The following is an 11,309-nucleotide window of genomic DNA, read 5'->3' on the forward strand; positions in this document are numbered from 1 at the left end:
TTTAAGGCAAAAAAGTAGTATATAAAGCACTGTGCACAGAGCACAATGTAAATTATGTCAAAATACACATCATAGTTCAGTACAGAAATCATAGCAGTATGACGATAGCAAAAACTTGCCAGGGATTATTTCTCTGTGTTTTTCATTTGCTTGTTTTTACTACCTGTTCCCCCTCGAGTTTTCTATTGTTAAATGATGTCTTATTCATGGTTATAACAAACAGAAACTGTTACTTCTGAAACAGCATAAAAATGAGTTGATATATAGAGGGTCTAATACCATGCTGCATCTGGTACAGAGAAACTCAGTGGGTGAATTCTTGCAAATAGTTTTGAAAATGAAACATGGGGGGGCACCTGGGTGGCTCCGTTGGTTAAATGACTGACTCTTGATTTCGACTTAGATTATGATCTCATGGTTCGTGAGATCGAGCCCCGTGCTGTCCATGCGGAGCCTGCTTGTGATTCTCTCTCCCCCTCTCTCTGTCCCTTCCCTGCTCACAATCTCCCACTCCTCTCTCTCTAAATGAATAAATAAACTTAAAAAAAAAAAAAGAAAATGAAAAAGGGTAAGAAGGGATGCCCATTAATATTCCTAAAGTGATCATCTTCATTTCATTGTCCAGGCCTATTAGCAGTGGCCCCGCCATTCTCAAAAGCGTCACGGTGTAGGTGGTAAGTTGCACGGGGACCCTTACCGTTCTGAACAGAAAAATATTCTAAGGAAACGAGTACGTGTTGCATCAGGACTATACATCAAGCACTAAATGCTTTATCTCTCAACCATCTGAGGAGCTGAATTATCTCTGATTCATAACGGCCCCGGCAAGTTAAGCAACTAGACGTGCGCAAGTGGCAGGGTCTGGATTTGAATGGCATCCATCACAGCAGCGGCGGAAGGCATACCTGGGCCTGCCGAAGAGCAGGGTTGGCCGGCAGGGGTCTGGCGGGGACGAGGGGTGCACGGGGAGCCTTCTGGAGAGGCGGGAGCACTCGCTGAGGCGAACTGGGCGGAGGGGCGTCGAGGGCTCTGAGGGGTCCGCTGATGTCAAGATTCTGACACTGTGGCCACCTCCTGGCGTTGTCCTGCAGGGACGGAGCAAAAGCCATGGTGTCACGGGTCTCGCCTCCTTAGGAGACGGGGGCTGACTGGTCCGCTATAGCTGAAGGGGCCGGCGGTGCCGCTGCACGAGAGGGAGTCTATCATCATTTGTTTAAACTTCACACTTGTAGCAGAAGCACCCCTCCTCCCCAGCGTGGACTAGCAGGATCGATTTCTACGTGAACTGTAAAAACTGGTTTCATTCGTTAACAGGCGCAAGGCAACTAAGGAAGCGCTAATGAGTTTGAGGACACACACCAGATCTCTTGGAAGTGATGAAGGAGTTGTTCAGCGAGGCGTAAGGATGCCTTCAAAGCTCAGGGAGAACCGAGGAAGCCCCCGGCAAGGAGGATGGAAGCGTGTGGAAGCTGAGGCGAGGGGCCCACACCTGGAGCATCATGTCGTACACGGTGCCCCTGCTTTCAGGGCAGACCCGAGCAGATGCAGTGTGGGCCGTGTGCCTCAGGCCCCGCCTCCTTTCTTCCTTTCTCTCGTTTTGAAAAACGGCTTTTTTAAGGATCCATGGACATATGGCTAACGGCACATACTGAAACCGGACAACGTGGAAAACTGTGACACGTGTCCACACCGATGAAACCATCACGATGTGCAAAACAGTGAGCGTAAAGCCGTCCCCCATCCCCCGCTGCCCCCCCTTGCAACTACTGATATGCTTTCTGTCCTCATAAAATAGTTTGCATTTTCTAGAATGTCTCACAAATGGAGTTAGGGGGTAGGTACTCTGTCAGGCTTCTTTTACTTGGCATAATTATCTTGAGATTCATGTTGTGTATATTAATAGTCTGCTTTTTCTTACTGCTGAATAGCATTCCATTGTGTAAATATACCAAAGTTTGTTTATCCTTTTACCTGTTGATGGAAATTTGGGTCGTTTCCTATTTTTGGCTCCTCAAAATTAAGCCGCTTTTTTGGCTCTCTCGGGTAAAGCTAGCTTTTCTTGCTCAAGTCCCAATTTGGGGCTCAGAGGTGGTAAAGCCTGTTAGGAATGACAGCTTCCTCTTTGGAACCCAATCCTCCACACTTGTAGATCAGGTAAGACATGGGAGATAAGACAGTTTATTTATGGCTTACTGAATGCGTGACGTTAATTAAGAATAATTTTTTTTAACGTTTATTTTTGGCAGAGAGAGAGAGAGACAGACAGACAGAGCATGAGCAGGGGAGGGGCAGAGAGAGAGGGAGACACAGAATCCGCAGCAGGCTCCAGGCTCCGAGGCAACAGCACAGAGCCCAACGCGGGGCTCGAACTCACAGACTGCGAGATCGTGACCTGAGCCAAAGTTGGATGCTCAACCGAGCCACCCGGGTGCCCCACCGTGATGTTAATTTTTAAAATCATTTGTCATCAGAAATACTTGATGGGAAAACTAAATATTGGAATGAAGTCTGGTGGTAATTCATGAGGGAGCCGGCGGGTACTCTGGGTTAAGGAGCCGGTTCTTTGAAACCAGAGGGTCGACAGGGTGTCCACAGCCCAGAGCTGGAGCAAATGGGATCCGTCCACAGGCTCAGCATAACTCCTAGAAATGCACTGGGAGGTACAGGGCCAAAGAAGTTCACCCAAACCTCCCCAGCGGCATCTGAAACCGGAGGAAGAGGAGGACCCAGGAAGAGGAAGACTGGGAACCTCCTTGGGAGGCAGAGCCGGTGGGCTCGTCTGGGTGATTGGACAGATCATGGCTCACAATGTGGCACACACATCACACAGGGGACCCTGCCCCTAAAGGATCTAGTGGGGGATCTAGTGGGGGATCTAGTGGGGGATCTAGTGGGGCATCCATGGGGCACAGCGGACCTCCTTCCGGCCCTTGACCATCACCTCACCAAGCTTTTGTGGAACTCAGTGTGTGCATGCTGCATTTCAGGGAACTGTTCCCGCTGCCGATCTATCTATAGATTCTCTGGAATTGATTCCCGCTCAAGCTCTTGTTGAAAAACACTGAGATACAGGTCTCTCACTGTGCACACCGACCTCTCATGTCTGTTTACAACTTACCTTCGACATGTTGGAATGTGGTGGCTTCCTCATCAGGCCTTTGCTGAGGTGGCTGAGGTGAGCCTGGCCAGGGTTCGAGCCACGCGACGGCCGAGAAGGGCGCACACACCTGTGAGCAGTCCCGTTAAGCGTAAACCAGAGCTTTTCTCCCTGGGTTGACTTAACTATTTTTCTATTTGGTTCCCAGTCTCAAAAAACAACTTACTTACTTTAACTCAGTGTGGAAAACACGCAAAGGACAAATTATCTAAACATTCTCGCAGGATTAAGAAATAAATATCGATCCCCGCCCCCCACCCGCCCCCTGTCCCCCAAAGCCACTATTCTGTTAAATTAGTTCTTGCAATTCGCACATACATGGCTTTGTGACACCTGGGAGACATTTTATAGAAAGCTGGCATTTCAGCAATAATGCCTTTGAATATATTTGGGTCAAAAGCTACCCCGGCTGATGAAAATATTTTAACATCCCATGTCTTGTAAACATTACTGAGGTAAGGGTGGGAAACAATACAGTGGGACTCATTAACACCTTGCTTATTTATATAAAAAGCAGCAAATCGTTGAAGGCAAAGGAAGGGAGGCAGCTGGTCTGGCAGAGATTTAAAAAAAAACCCCAAACAACAGTTTCACTATCTGAACATCTGACCTCTTCTTTGCTAAGGAAAACAGAGTGCAAAGAAGGTTGGTTGCATGTTCTTTCAAATGCCATTTCTGGAAAACAGGACCCATCGCCAAGATACCTTAGCTTTTCGATGGTGGTTTTTTTATCTGTAAACAGCAGGCGTATTAGCGTCTTCCTTTTCAGATAAACTACAAATCCAGCAGCGAGAAGACACAGGATCGTCACCAGGACTCCTATGGTCAAACCTTGGTTGTCTGAAACAAAACGCATTGATTGCACTCAGGGAAAGAGGCAGGGAGAATGATACATGGGAAGTGTCAGATTGTGACATTTATGGCAACGCGAGCTTTGAAGGAAGGCACAGCATTGGAGTGAGTCCCTGAATGATGTGCTGATAAATTAGTCTTACTTCAAAGGTCACGCCTGAGGTTCTGTCCGTGTCGCCCTCGTTCATTTCTGACAACAGGAGCCTAGCCTGGCAGGTGGGACCGCAGCCCTGATCACACAGCCCCGCCCACCCCCAGCAGGGATGGGGGCCCCAGAGGGGTGGCAGGGAGCCCGCACGTCCCCAACCGTGACCTTCCCAGCCCCCATCACAAATGTGCCCCTCCGGGCTCTCTTCTTCTCTCATTCCTTAGCGCTGAAGTCTGTGTTTTTGTTTTGTTTCCTTGTATTTATTTTTTAGACCAAGACTTTATTTCAGGACATTGTCAAGCTAGAAGGTGAAGACAAGGGGCGCCTGGGTGGCTCAGTCAGCGAAGCGTCCGACTTCGGCTCGGGTCGCGATCTCACAGTTTATGAGTTTGAGCCCCGCGTCGGGCTCTGTGCTGACAACGCAGAGCCCGCTTGGATCCTCTGTCCCTCTCTCTCGCTGTCTCTCTCTCTCTCTCACAACTAAGTGACTAAATAAATAAGAAACAACAAACCTCACCCAAACTCCTCGCTGAAAGGAAACGCCCACAGGTTTGGTTTTGTTAGATTTTTGTTTGTTATGTTCGTTAGAGCCTCGAAATACAGTGTTTGGAGGCAACCCTCTCTCTCTCTCCGGAAGTGGCTGTTTATTTTCTCTAAGGAAACATCCCCCTTCCTGCGATTGGCTCCCATTTTGTTCAGTACAAAGACACCGAGGTCCCTGGAGGGTGCAGGAGAGAAGGAAAAACCAGACTTTGAGGCTGGTTTCTGAGCGCGGCCGTGTTGGGGGCTGCCCGGAGAGGGCTCTGCCTGCCAGTGTGGAGAGCAGTCGGGACCTGCGACAGTCGCTTGCCGCTCCCACTGCTCTGTGGCTTCCTTGAGAGCCGCAGATGTGGGTTCGTTCGTCCCTGTGTCCCCACCAGCGACAGTCAGGATGTGCTTCCCACAGCAGGCCACAGTCGCCTGAGGCTGCTGGTGATGGCTGCACCGGTGACGTCCCTTGCCCAGGCCCTCCCCTGCCGCCCCCACCCCCTCCCCCCCGCCCGGGTCCCCTCATCCGGTGCAAGCACTGTGTCCTCGCGGTCGCCCCCCGCATCTCCCTGCGTCGGCCCTGAGTCCCACGGTCCCCCTGCCCATTGCGGCGCTCGCCAGGCCACGCTGGACCCCGGAAGAGCGGCAGGTGCACGGCAGGTGTCCCGGAAGCACTTGCCACGTGAACACCGGGCCACGGCAGGCTGGCGGGCCGTGGGGGCAGGGGGGCCTGGGACATGGTGCCCCGCACCTGCCTCTGGGCTGGGTGTTTAGATGTCCTTTCATGAAGGGACGGCGGCAGTGGGCGGACTCACCGCCCCACCCGTGCCGATGGATCGTTGAGGTTTGCTTACTTGCAAACGGGGAACAGCGGACGGCCGTGAACCCCCAGCTTTTGTGAAGCCCCCAGACCCGAGACCCACGGGTCGTGCGTGTTGACACTGCAGACAGACCCAGAGCGTTCTGGCCCGTCCTCTGCAACCCCCTCCAGGTGCCATCTGCTGGCCTGCCGCGCGGGGGGTGGGGGGGCAGTGCCCCGTCGGATGAGAAGACTGGCACCCTGCTGGTTTTGCACGACACACGTCAACGCCACGTTAGAACATGGACGCGGGGCAGCCGGAACGCCGCGGTCAGGGCGGAGAGGTTCGGCGAGGGCCGGGGACGCGGGGCCGGGCCCCGGTTTCCTGCCCCTGGGAGGGATGCTGACTGGAGGCCAAGACTTTCCGGGCCTTTCTGTAGCTGCTGCAGGGCCGGAGACACACCCGTATTTAAGCCGAAGGAGGACAGGAACTCACGGCCCCTCCTCGCAACACCGTCCCCACAGATGTACCCACCGGCAGCTCCCGGGCCGAGCGAGCCGATGGCGAGCACCGCACTGGCTGCCCGGGCTGCAGCGCACGGTCCTGTCTGTCGTCCGGGGGACTACGGTGACGCCACTGCCGGTCACAGCAAGACTTGAGGACACGTGACGTCTGCTGTCGCCGCATCGGCCACCATCTGGGGGGGCCTGGGGCTCAGGCGAGTCAGCACAAGTGGGCTCGGGGGGTGCGGGCCCTGTGGACCCCCGGTTCCTTTCTCGTCACAAAGGACACTGTTCAGACTTGCCTCTTCACTGCCTGACAAGTGCTCAGACAAAACAGCAATGCCCCGAAGGCCATTTCCCAAGGTCATCCGGGGAGAAAAGAACTGGGGCGTCGAGCACGGCTGCGATGAACTTTTTAAGGGGGAGACGGGCGTGGTCTCCGTGATAGCTGTGTGACGCTGGGTAAGTGACTGCGGGTGAGTGACTCCCCTGAGCCTCAAGTCCTTTATGTGAACTCTGCCCTCGGGGTCAGGCAGGGATTCGAGGAGATCATGCATGTAAAACGCCCAGCTCCCGGGCTTGCCCCTGACAACTCAATAAATAGAAGCGGTTGCTTTTACTACTGCTGCTGCGGGGAGCGGGGACCGGGGACCGTTAGCCTTCACTGAGAGGAGGCGTCTCTCTAGGAAGGGCTTTAAGGGACAGTCGCCTCCACACCGCCTGGCCCCTTCACACCTCTCTTGGGAGGGAGAGGCTGGCCTTGACCAAGCCCTTCCGTCTCAGTCGGGAGGATCCCCGCCTGGCTTTCCACTGCCCCCCTCTCCACTGGCTCAGCGCCCACTCCCAGGGACGCCCTGGCCCCACTCACCTGCCTGCCGGATGGGGCCGCTGTCTGTGCTTCCCCCAAAGCCAAACTTGTCGCAGAAGGGAGGCGCCCAGTGGGCCTCGCAGTGGCAGTTCTTCCTGTTGTTACACACCTGTCCGGGCAGCAGGGGAGAAGGACAGCAAGAGGGAAACAGCATTAGGACCCACCCGGCACACGGGGCGGCGGTCAGTCTCTGAGCCCTGATCGGCTGCTGCACCGAAGCAAAGGCCCTGTGGTCAGAGTCCCCATCAGCCCCGATACAGCCAGGGGCAGAAATGTCGCTGCGAGCCTAAACCCCAAACGCAGCACAGGTGAGACCAGAGTCCGAGGCTGCAGATAAAACATGACCTGCCTGGTAGGGGGAGGATGGAGGTTATTGGGGTTCATCTGCTACGTCCACCCCTTTCCTTCTCAGTCAATTGCCGTGTCCCTCTTTTGCAGTGCAGCACTCGCCCCTCCTCCCCATCTGACCATGATGAGGAGCCCCCTCTGTGGTGAGGAGTGACCCTGCTGCAGGGGTGCGGAACCTGAGCTGTTGGGCACAGCCCCGCTTCCTTCGGACAGCAGGCTCAGAGAGGCTGGTGACCTGCTCGGACATCTCGTGCCCGAAACGCCCACCTCCCTCTCGCAGGCTCCCAGCGGCCCCTCCTTGGCGCCCGGCCGTGAATGAGCACTGGGCACGGTCTACCAAAAGCTGGTGTCCTCGTGACATGAGAGGGTGGCCCTTGCCCATCGGGAAAGGGGTGCCCGAGAAAGCGGGAGGGCGGGCGTTGCTCTGGGTGGGGGGCCCCTGAACGAGTAGCCTAGCTTGGAGACCAGAGCACTCCAGGGAGGAGCCAGCTCCGGCTCTCCTGGTTAGCAAGGGTGACCGATGGAGGCTGGTCCCCAACCCGCCCTGGCTGTTCGACTTGCTGCTATCACACATGGAACTCACCGAGCCACTGCATGAACCCGCGGAATAGGAGCATGAACCCAAGAGGATACTATTTCTAGAGACTTGGAGTGCATGCTTTGGGAACACGGGATACAGGCAAGTGGCTACAAAGAATTTCTGACCAGTTTGGAACAGGTGGGACAATTGCGGCGCAGGCCGGAAGGGTTCTAAGCTCAGATGGCTGCTGAGGGTCCGAGTTTCTCTTCCGCTTAGGGAAACAGACTTTACGTCGTAGATGATGCGCTTTGGGTGGTTTATAGAAGGAGGTCAGTGCGGAGCTACTGGGGTGCACACGCCCCGAAGGCCTCAGTCCTGCATCAAAACACTGCTGGAGGGGCCAAGTGCATATTTTAATATTTTAAGGCAAAAATAAAATGCTTGCAGTGTATGTCTTATTTGTAATGTTCCCCTGCTTTGCACTGATTTTTTTTTTTTTTTTGGTGATGAATCAACCACCTGCCCCAATTGCTTAAAATAAGACCGATAGTCAAGATAACCCTCGAGAAGCTGAAGCCACGCAGAATTAACTACTGAGGGGCACGGCCTGTGCCGAATCCGAGCACAGATTACCGAGTGTCGCCTGTTCCTCGGCGATGCCGCTGTTGACGTAACACCCACCAGGATTCAGGCACCGTCCTGGCCACACCGTTTCGCACGGTCTCCCAATGCAAACCAGAGTCGTGTGACCTGTTTGCAGCTTGTGGTAGAGAGACTGAAACCGGGACACCCCACTGGGAGGCGCTGCTGGTGAGCCTGGCCTCACTAGGGGAAGGACCATAGTCAAGTTATTCGTCACCAAGTCATGGCTGCTACTCCGCCTACCCAGAAAATATGGGCCTTTCCTCTCCAGATGGATGGGCCCCCAGGGCTGTTGCGAAGCGAGGAGTCCAGGGACCCCGCCCTGGCGTTACTACGAACCGGTCATGTAAGCTTGGACATGCACTCTTGCCACCTGGGTCTGGGCGTCTTCATCAGTAAGATAACAAGGCTGTACCAGATCATCTCTCACAGCCATTAGAAAGAAATCTCTGATCCCACGAAGACATAAAAGGACTTCCTTTTACACTGACAGTCAGCAAACCCATCTGAGATGGCATCACGATCCTTTCCGGTTCCAACGCAATAGTAATTTCATGAAAACCCCCATAATTCTGTGTTAGGATCACTGGTGAGTGTGTGCAAGTTTTAAAAATAGAATTGGGAGCATGATTTCTGCAGAAAAGGTTTCAGAAAAACAAATGAACCACTGGCGTGGCTAATCAAGATTAATAGGGTTCCCTGGGAAATAATTAAGCCCATCAGGAAAAATAAATTATGTTTGAAACAATTAGCGTCCTCTTCTCTCCTAAAAAACTCTCTGAGCTGAACTAACAGCCTTCTTGAGTTGAAATGCACACTGTACGTGATTTCAAGAACATGTGGTCAGTATGTTCTGTCTTCTTGGTTTTAATTCCTTCTGGAAGTATTTCAGTTCAGACACATATTCTGAATCGTGGTTGAAAGGAGGACAGCTCTGCTTGAAACGTTAAAGCAAAATCCTTCATGAAGGAAGGTTAGTTTTAAAACCACTTTGAAGATGACAAAGTCCTTTTTAAAAAAAAAAAATCACAGGATGTTCATTTAAAAGATCATTACTGCTCAGTCTGATTCTCTTTGTTAAATAAAAGTCACATTTCTTATGCTATGTAAAGGGCAAAGAAAATTAGTATCTTTAGAAGACAAGATTGAGGTGACTGCTGTATTTCTTAGAAGTTAAAACAATAGGGATTGCAGAGTCCTTTAAAATGAATGGTTGAGTGCTTAATGTGGACTGGCTATAAAAAGGCAGTTCAGCCCACTCACCCCTCTGCTGTGGCACTGCTTGGCACATTCATGAACGCCGAAGACACTTATGTTTTGACATCGACGATTGAGGCAGATCTGCAGGAGGAGAAAAACACGGTAAATTTCTCAGCCCTTTTCCGATCACATGCACAGGCACGTATCTGTGATTTAAAAAGAGAAGGCAAGGAAAGTTCGCGGAAGACCCTCTCCTTTCGGTGCACACGGCTGTAGCACAAGGACGGGCTTTCCATTTGACTCTGACCTGGAGTCTGATGCCTGCCTCCAAACTCAGCACGTTTCAAGACTCAGGTCAACGTGACTCAGGGTCAGCGTGGCACTTTTATACGGTTTCAGTCAATTATGAGATTACGATAACTGATTTTCTCAGGGTTTTTGTTTAGGGCTTGCAGTGAGACGTGTGAATTACAGCGTCCGTCGCCTCCCCTCCCCCTCAATGGCCCCTTCCGTTGAAAGATACAGGACGGGAGAAATGGCACCAGCCCTTAACCTAGGGCCTGTGCAGACTCAGAGACTCCAAGAAATCCAAGGTCCAAGGACCTTTTGAAGGCGATATCGAAACATGGGAACTTTTCCAAATTACTGACTGACAAGTACTATCATCGATGACATAAACCATCAACAGAAATGCTCAGCAGAGGAAAACAGGCAGTTCCCTTGTGTTTATTAAACTTTGCATAGGCAGTAATTTGCTGAATGACACTGGGTTGGTTGCAAGAGTTTAGTCTCATTTTAAAGGTGCATAATATACACCAGACTCAAAGGAGCAGGCCCTTTATCTCCCATAAGATGTTACAAATTGGTGGAGTCAGAGGAAGAGAAGTCTAAGTTTTAGATTCCAGAAGCATATTTAATCAAGCACAGCCTTCCTATGGGAAGTTCACCATCTGACCCCAACAGCTTGTGGAAGGCACTCAAGCGACACCCTCTGACAAAAGTGTCGGCTTTAAGCAGCTCCAAAGGCTGGTGGGAAACCTGGCCAAGGGGACGGTCACATTCCAGCCGAGACAAGAAATCGTCTGAGGTTACAAAGGACACAGCAGGACCCTGGTCAAAATCTCCTCCCAACCCATGAGCAAAGGCAAGCGTGGCTTTCAAAGAACCCGTGTTCTGCAGAAATAAAGAGCAAAACACATTTACTTTGTACATGGAGAAAAACACTCATTGATGAATTGAGTCCTTGGAATTTCAGGGTTCAGATGCACCTGGCTCGGGCTGTTCAGGCTATAGTTTCAAAAATCAACTTGATCCTATCCAGGGTCAAGGCCAGAATATAAGCTAACGTGTGTGGTTAAGGAGACCCTGGAATGTACGTTGTGTTTCCTGGATCATCCCATTTCCTTAGAGATGAAGCACTTATGGGTCAGAGTAGATGGCGGAAAGGGGGTGAGTATACAGAATTCTTGCCCTAGGGACTCTGCTCAAGGGGCTGAATCCATATCTTTCTATTCTACTATGTGGCCTCTGTGTGAGTTCATTTCATCATCATTTTGAAGATGGGATCCTTTTTTTTTTTCATATTTTTGTTATTTTCATTTTTATTTATTTAAAAAAAATTTTTTTAAATATGAAATTTATTGTCAAATTGGTTTCCATACAACACCCAGCGCTCATCCCAACAGGTGCCCTCCTCAATGCCCATCACCTGCCCTCCCCTCCCTCTCACCCCCCATCAACCCT

General features: G+C 51.7%; 1 protein-coding gene across 1 annotated transcript in view; it reads right to left on the minus strand.

Annotated features, from left to right (window-relative positions):
* Positions 1 to 11,309, minus strand: part of ADAM12 (ADAM metallopeptidase domain 12) — a 299,802-nt gene that overhangs the window by 21,860 nt on the left and 266,633 nt on the right. Inside the window, exons 17-21 of the mRNA XM_040486933.1 lie at positions 9,630 to 9,707; positions 6,857 to 6,965; positions 3,862 to 3,997; positions 3,119 to 3,227; positions 906 to 1,085 (exon numbers count right to left, since the gene is read on the minus strand). Of these exons, the coding sequence (XP_040342867.1) occupies positions 906 to 1,085; positions 3,119 to 3,227; positions 3,862 to 3,997; positions 6,857 to 6,965; positions 9,630 to 9,707 (612 nt within the window). The remainder of the gene's footprint in view (positions 1 to 905; positions 1,086 to 3,118; positions 3,228 to 3,861; positions 3,998 to 6,856; positions 6,966 to 9,629; positions 9,708 to 11,309) is intronic.

Source organism: Herpailurus yagouaroundi, unplaced genomic scaffold (assembly GCF_014898765.1).
Source record: "Herpailurus yagouaroundi ecotype Mexico unplaced genomic scaffold, PumYag 163, whole genome shotgun sequence".
Lineage (NCBI taxonomy): Eukaryota > Metazoa > Chordata > Mammalia > Carnivora > Felidae > Herpailurus > Herpailurus yagouaroundi.